At 43.3% G+C, this 8,339-nt stretch overlaps 1 protein-coding gene across 1 annotated transcript; it reads right to left on the bottom strand.

The window, feature by feature from the left end:
* Positions 1-2,439: 2,439 nt before the first annotated feature.
* ZMAT2 (zinc finger matrin-type 2) lies at positions 2,440-8,155 on the bottom strand. Its single transcript, XM_037801704.1, has 6 exons — positions 8,138-8,155; positions 7,698-7,791; positions 6,530-6,653; positions 5,205-5,278; positions 4,262-4,407; positions 2,440-3,562 (listed from the first exon to the last, which is right to left on the bottom strand). Exons 1-6 carry the CDS (start codon positions 8,153-8,155, stop codon positions 3,419-3,421), a joined length of 600 nt encoding a protein of 199 aa, XP_037657632.1. The 3' UTR covers positions 2,440-3,418.
* Positions 8,156-8,339: the final 184 nt, after the last annotated feature.

The raw sequence follows: 8,339 nt of genomic DNA, 5'->3' as shown, positions 1-8,339 counted from the left end.
CAACCCCACCTTCAGATATTTAAGAGAACGCCGGTCTGGGAATACACGCCGGTGAGTAGGAAGACCCAGACCTCCCCTATTTGCTGGTGAACTCTTTCACTGCTGCGGACGGGCTTATTCTCTCCTACCATACAGTTGTCACCTGGTTCACCACATGTATCTGGACACACACACCCCACCCCGTTCCAGCGTCTGCGCTCCCAAACACCCAGGGGTCGCTCTGTGAGCAAATCAACTTTCACACCTAGCGCCTTAGTCAGCAGTAGGTCTCGACAAGCTGCAAAAATGCGTGTTTCAGGTCTTATGTTGGAGCTTCCCCGCTAAGCCACTTAAACCTCACAGCCCCTCTCAGATGTTACATGATTTTATTACTTCTTGTAACTATTTTTAAAAAATTATTTTAATTTTATATATCACATGAACACCTATTCCTTTTATATATACCATAAACAACGAACTTTACCTTTTCTTAGTTTCCACTTTTCCCCGGTTAACCGCCGTTAATATTTCAGTGTGTATCCTTCCAATCCTTTTCCTCTCTATAATCTCCATATTTAACTTTACACACAATAGCTTTGGGCTTCTTAATTTTCGGCTTTAAGGGATCAGTTTGTTTTGTTTAGTCTTAGTATGTTTTGGAGATCTTTATTATGAGTACATATAGATCTAATTCATACATATTTTAATGGCCAATTAAGTATAAATGTACTAGCTTTATTTTGTTTGGTTGTTATATACAAAGCTGCAGTAAACATCCTTGTACATATGCACGTATATTTTTAGGACAGATTCTTGATTAGATTGTTGGATGAGAGTCTGCAATTTAAGCTTTTGGAGTGTTACGGGAGATGCAACAGGTCCTGAGGGTGCTGGAAGCACAGGATCATCTGAAGCCACATGGATCATCTTTTGCTCCATACTTTCAATGGCAGTTTCACCAGAATGCAAATTCCATGAGGCCTGGGACCTTGAAGCCTTGCCCCAGAAGTATCTACAAGGGCCTAGAACCTGCTCAACCAAGCACTTATTAATTTTAGCTGAATAAATGAAGACATGGAGGCTAGACACAGGAATAGTCCTAAAACAGAATGCAGAATTCCCAGGGATTTTAGAAAGACCTCAAACAGCAAAGAAATTCTCTTCAAAGATTTCTGAGTTCTCTGGGATGGCTCAGGTCTCATGAATTCCCATCCCGTCTCCTTTCTCCCCTTTTCAAAGCTATTTCCTTGAACCCCTCCAAACACCCATGATCCAGGCAGAGTCAACACTTGCCCATCCCAAGAGATCAGAGAACCTGGAATTAAGAATTGCTTTTTGGTAGCTATGACCACAGGTAAAGATTCCAAAGAGGGAGAGAAATAAAGAATCTGAAGCTAAATTGAATTAGATGATTCTCTAGAGAGTAAGTACTGAACCACAGGAGGCACACTTGACTGAAACCTTCTCCAGCCTGCCTTGGAAAGAGTAACAAAACGACCCATTAAACTAAGATAGAGTGCACATAACCCTGCCAAAGCAAATACCCACTAATCTGCCCCCAATCAGTTCACCAATACTGAATATGAAACTTTGATCCAGGTATCAAACTGAAGGTGAAGACACTCAAGTTGTGTTCCCAGTGCTAAGATTGAGGATCAGAAATTAGGCAAAAGGCACATCTGACAGCAAAGGAGTTTCACACATAAGTCCAAAGGGAAGAGAGGGTGCTTTGGGGAACCCACAAGTAGTTCAGATGATACAGAGGGTGTGTGAAGAGACGAGGCAGAAAAATAAACAGGCCATGTGGTGGCAGCCTTGATAACCCAAAGAGATTCCTCTTTTCATGGTACAGAACCAACAAATTGTTAAAGAATTCCTCTGTTTAAAGTTTTTATAACTACTAGCCTTCCCCCCTCCCCCTCTTCCTCCCCTGGACCTGGCACAGTACCTGACTAGGGGTTATTAAAGGTGTTTTTTTGTTTTGTTTTGTTTTTAATAAACCAGTCTGTGCCATCTAATTCTCAAGAAGACAGTTTCTCAGTGGTTTTCCACCAGAGATGGGAGAAGACTTTTGCTCACCATTCCCCGCCCAACCAGGGAACACAGACATCTCTGGTTGTCACAGCTTGGGGGAAAAGAGGTTGCTACTAGCATCTAGTGGGTAGAGAATAGGGATGTTGCTGTGAATCCTAAAATACACAGGGCAGCCCCCCACAAAAAATTACCTGGACCAAAATGTCAGTAGTGCCAAGACTGAGTAACCTTGTACCTAGCCCAACTGCAGCTAGTAATGAAAATGATCTGTTCAAAAAACAGATCAAAGGAGGCTGAAATTATAGGAAAAGTTTTGTCCGAATTCCTCTAAGTGTCATAAGGATCCCATATCAGAACACACAACTGATGCTGAAGGAACCTAAGCCAAAAAAAAAAAAAAAAAAAAGTGACAGAGCTCAAATGAAGGAAGAATTAAGAATAAGCTTTATATGGAAATCCTCATTTTGGGAAAGAAAGACAAATATAAACAAGAAGAATATGGAATGTTCCCACCATTGTGAAACAGGCCCAGTCAATGCCATTTATTATAAATGTTGAACAATCTCTGAGACCCAAGGATCCCAGAGTGAGGCTGTTTTTTTCTTTTTTGCATCAAACAGGTCCTTCCAAGAGCCTGCTCACAAGGAAGACAATAACAGAGAAATCCTCAATAAAATGAAACAAACTGCATAAGCTATTAACAGTCTCCATATGATGAACAAAGGTTAAAAAACGCACCGGACACAAACCACACCAAACACTCATCCCATTTAATTTCCTGTTACATGCTCTGGGGAAGCTAAGAACATCAGCCCCCAGGGAAGCAATGCTCTGGGGTTCTAGCTCAGGCCCCCTCTATGTGAGGTTCATGCACACATACCCACACACACCACTGACCCAGGCAGAAGTACACATGCATGCACAGTTGGCTAGAGATCCAAAGGGCGGGATGGGGTTGGAAAGGGGCTGGCCAAGAATATGCCATTGACTGGAAAATGGGGACCCAGAGAACCCTTTTGCTGCAGGCTCAACAAGAGTCAAAATTAAAACAAAGGCAGAACACAGGATAAATATAGGCTGTTCAGACAAGGGATTGAATGGATAAAGAGGGAAAGATGTGGGGGGCAGGGGAGGATTGGGAAAGCAGCCTCAGAAGGGGAAGTTTATCTTTATTGGGAACTCAGATGGGCAGAGGTCCTGTGACTCCAGCAATGTACTGCAACTGAAAGAATGTGCCACAGCATTAACTCTGCATCCTGGGCCCTCCCAAGGGAGAGGGAAATCACACCCACCCACCCTCAAACCCTCCCTATTGCCACTCTTAAGGACTTTCCCCAAGTGCCCAAAAAGAAATGACACACACGCACACAAAGTTGACTGAGTGAAAAGCCAAGCATAGAAAGCCTCAATAACTCTTCTTGGTGGAGCCAAAGCCAGAGAAGCCCATCACAGCTGCCATCTCATCATCCTCCTCAAATGTCAAGTCCTCCTCAGCCCTCCTTTTCTTCTCCTTCTGCTTCTCTTTCTTGTAGGCTTTGGCCTTTTCCTCCTAGGGGACAAAATCACCAAGAGTCAGTTCAGATTCCTGAGGCAAACAATTGTCCAAGACAGGTGAGCTACAAGAGTTTATCTTTAGGAGAAAGTAGATAAATACAAGCAAAATCTTAAGAGCAGAGGAAAAGCCACTGTCATGATTATAAGGCAGAAAAAAAGAAGTTTTAGCCTCTGGATAAGCACTCTTCAATTCTCTAACACAGTCTATCTCTAGTTCTTAACAGTTATAGACGGAAAACCACATAATAGCAACTAACATTCTGGGGCATGTAGTAGATGCCAGAAACTGTTCTACGTGCTTTATATATATTATACTAAGATCTCTAATTTGGGGAAACTGAGCCACAGAGAGGTTAAATAAGGTGCCCAAGATTCACAGCCAGTAAATGGAGGAAATGAAATTCTGACCCAGTCAGCCTGGCTTCAGGGGACTCTCAGAGACTAAACTTAGTTAATCCCTCCTATAGTAAAAAAGTACAGCCCAGAGGGTCCAGGAGAAAAGGGTAGGTTTGGAGCCATTTCCTACAGATCATGTGAGTCCTAAACAAAGGTAATAAATGTTTCCCCAATATACAGAAATTTAGGAGATAACAACTATTCTCTGTGGTGGAAGTGGGATGAAGACGAGGGCCTCCCCATGACTCATAACAAAATTCCAGGTTGGGGGGCAGGGAGAGAGGAATGGAATCTTAACCTCTTCTCTGAGCTCCTTCATTCTTTCCTCAAAATCATAATCCTTCTGCTTCTCTTCCATCTTCTTCTTGTTGACTTCAAAGCGTTTCTTCACCTGATCCAGTGTAGAACGTTCCACACGCATAGACATACCCAGGTTTCGCTGATCTGGGTTAGGTCAACATCGAAGAAAGGAAGGTCATTACAAAGTCCTCAACCTCTCAAAAAGTATTTTCCTTACTTTTTTAGGAATGTCTTCTCATAAAACACACAACAAAAATAAATATGGCTGAAACTTCCATGGCCTCACTTTCCCCAGAAACAGCAGCCCCAGATAACAAGATGCAAGTGTCTTCCAAGCATCCTTACTGAGCAGTGTAAATGGGCATCAGTGGGGGCAGCTGGGCATAGGAAAAGAACATGGCCTCCAGAAATATTAGATAATGAAGAAGAGTAAAAGATGGCCTGTGCTGAAGCAAGTGGAAAGTTTCCCAGGCATATAAAAGGGCCCATCTTCAGGAACATCAACCAGATGCAGCCCCCCTTCCCCATAATGTTGACACCCCTTTTCAATATGAACAGGTTAGATTAGGGTGGTCACTGTCTTGACATCCCTGAAGATTGAGAAAGTGATTAAATGAGAGGAAGGGGTAACAACAGACAAGATAGGATCTAACAAAGGATTATGAATACTGAATCTTAATATAAATATATACATTTTTAGATGCTAAGGTGTTAAAATAGCTAGAAGAAAATAACTGAACTGTAACCTGTAACATCCTTTGAAATTTGCTTACTTGTTAAATCATACTTTGAAAGTTATCACTTTTCTGTATATATATTTCACAATAAGAAATGTAAAATAAATAAATAAGTAGGGGGAAAAAAGGGCCCAATAGATACCAACCCACACTCCCTCCAAAATCCAATCCCAGCCCTAGTCACCAACTACTTCCAAGCCTTACGTTTCTTTCCATTAATATGATCCAGGAAGTTGATGGAGTCCTTCACCACGCAGTCACAAACATTGCAGTAGTATCTAGCAAACAGGAAGAAAAAGCACTTGGGTCAAATCTGGTTGCAAGGATCTTACAGTTTTCAACCAAGAAACTCATATTTTTAAATAAAATATTCCCAAACATTTTAGAAGGAGGCACTTCTCATTTCCATAAAGCCTTGGCTCTTGGACGAGTGTGGTAGCCAACCTCTAAGATGGCCCCTATAACAAGCCCCGCCTGTTGATATTTGCAAACTTGTCTAGTTCCCTCCCACACTGTAACAGGGTTGGTCTGTGTCACCAAAAGAATAAGGCAAAAGTAATGGTATACCACTCCCAAGATTAAGTTATGAAAGACTGTGGTTTCTGTCTTAATCTCCTGTCTACCCACCCCTCTCTCCTGGATCACTTGCTGCCTTGTTGTGAGCAGTCTTATGCAGTGGTCCATGGGGCAAAGAATTGAGGCCTCTGTTCACTAGCCATAAGAGAGCTTGAAAGCAGACCCTCCAAGCCTACACAAGCTTCAGATAACTCTAGCCCCCACTAACACCTTGATTGCAGTTTTGGGAGAGACCCTGAGCCAGAAGCACCTAGCGAAGCCACCCCCAGATTCCTTAGCCAAAGAAATTGTGAGCTGTTTGTGGTTTTAAGCTGCTAAATTTGGGAGTAATTTGTTATATAGTAATAAGCAACTAATACAGAGAGGAATAACAACAGTAGGTTTACTAAGCAGCTCAGAGAATTGCCATTCATTGCCATCTGTGTTCCCCTCCTGCTGAAAAACCTAACAAACTGTACAGAGAAGTAGTGGTGGGAAAAGTGGTGAAAAGCTCTTCTGGGGACCGTCTTCCTACAGGTTATAGTCAGTCTGGGAGGAAAGGGCACAGCCAGGCAATCCATAGCAATTACAGCCTTTGCAGCATGTCTGAAATCTCAAACCCCTTTCTTCAGCACCAATAGCACTTAGGCTCCATTCTAGTTCCACCTAATTTCTCCCTGGAAATCTCTTCACTAGTCCTTTCCTTCATTTTTATCTCTGGCAGGAGAATAAATAATCCCTTTTAAGGCATTAAATAATTACAGTGCTAACATGCAGAAACCTGTGGAGTGACCCCTCCTAGAAATATTACTGAATTGAGCCTTTGGGGAACTAAAAGAAAAACAAAAGGAAGAGAATTACAGACACAGTTGTTATACTCAGGACAAGGGCCCTCCTCTGCACTTCCTAAAAACCGACACAGACAATTTATTAGCCCCACTCTTGGCTGCAGAGAAAGATGAAAAGCAACTCACCCTCCCATCTCCGATTGTGGGGTGGTCTTGGTAATGACAATTGTCTTCCCAAGCTTGGATTCCAGGTCCACCTTGTAGTCCCTGTGCCGCAGAAGTTCCCGCTTGACTGGCTGCACTGGTTTTCCTGAAAAATAAAGGGAAAGGGAGTCCTTTCAGTATTATGGTTCCTCAATCAGAAAGGAAAGAAATTCATGAATTGCAAAATTCAGAGTCCATTCTCACATTTGTTTGTTTTTTGATTCCTGAAGGAAGGGACACAATAGGCACTTGAAGCAGTAGCTAGGGAGACCCTAAACACAAGAATAAATGAAAAGCAATCCCCAATTCTCTATAGCTTTTCTCTAATTTAATGCCGGCAAGATTAAAAGCAGTATTTTTTCTATTCATTGATTAGCTGAATTGAGGGGAGAAGTTCTGAATTTGTACAAGAAGCAACCTTTTAAAAGGAGAGCAAGCACACTCAGTAATGCTTTCAGGCAGATACCCTATGTATAACACAGAAAGGAACCTTCTGAGAGTTGAGTCAAATTTAATTAGGAGGCACCTGTTAGTATAAATGTTACATTTAAAAAAAAAAAGGATTAGTGATGTGGAAGAAAAGTGGATGAAGGACAAATACATTTGAAAATAGATGAATAAATAAGACATTTCTTTTTGTAAAGTGGGATCCTCTAGGAGAGGAGCACTAACTACCTGAAGTTGTACAAGGCAAAGAAAAACAGAGTTAAGCACTAGCTGAAACAATCACGAGGTTCTCTGGTGAATATTGCTGCTTTTCTCAGACCATATGGGAGGGTCTCAACTGGGCCAGGAATGTTCTCCTCCCACTGATGTAATTTCAAAGGAAAGGGGGTCGCCAATACCAGTAATGCACAGCAGTAAAACACCAACATTCCACTTAGCTTCTCTGTCACTATTAAGAATTCCAATCTCTTCTCTGTACATCAGGAAAGTACTAAATGAATCAAGCAATGGTAGGGCAAGAGAGTTGAAAAGAACTTCAAAACCATCTCGGACCTCTTCCTCGCCCTTGTTTTATACACGAAGAAACCGAGGACCAGAGAGGCAATTCTGCCAAAGGTTACACAGAGTGTAGAGCATCGCATTCCAACTCCCCACCTGCATCGCCTCTATGGTATCCTTAGGCCTTGACAGAGCAGGCACCTACCATCCTTCTTTTCTCTCTCTTCCGTGAGCCTCTTCTCGGCGAGCTTCTCGTATTCATCTTTGTCCCACTTTCGGCGAAAGTCCAAGTTTTTTGTCTGTAGAGGGAAAAAAGCACTCGAGGTCCGTCGCTAACCATGCCTGGACCCCTAGAAAAACCGAGGGAACCGCGTTCTAGCCGCCAAGGCGGCCCCAAGACCTTCTGAGAGCGAAGCCCCTCTGGATTGCATCAGGAAGCTGAGGTGGTCCCGGGACCCCGACCAGAGAGACCTCCGCGATTCCACCGACCCTGCGCCGGGGTCTTACAGGGGAGTTCTCGCACCCGGACCCTGAGATCGCGAGGAGATATCTGACAGCCAGTCCCGCGCAGGATTCTACCTCTATTCCGCGATGAGAAGTGCCCCCCGCCCCCAAAAAAAACCCTTCTTCACACACAACACCTACCCCGCTGCCCGACGCCATCTTCGCCGCGAAGTGATCGGAAAGCCAGAAAATGCCGTAAAAAGCGTTCCTGAACCGTAAAGCGAGATGCGCCTCCAATAAGCTTAGAGAATCCTGTTCTAAACGAATTAAGGACTGGAGGGCTATCTAAAGCAGCTAGTTCGCCCCGCCTCTGCTCCAAGAAGATAGCGCAAGCGCGAGGGGA

This window comes from Choloepus didactylus, chromosome 13 (genome assembly GCF_015220235.1).
Source record: "Choloepus didactylus isolate mChoDid1 chromosome 13, mChoDid1.pri, whole genome shotgun sequence".
In the NCBI taxonomy this organism is placed as follows: domain Eukaryota; kingdom Metazoa; phylum Chordata; class Mammalia; order Pilosa; family Megalonychidae; genus Choloepus; species Choloepus didactylus.
This window is presented reverse-complemented; position numbering and strand designations above follow the sequence as displayed.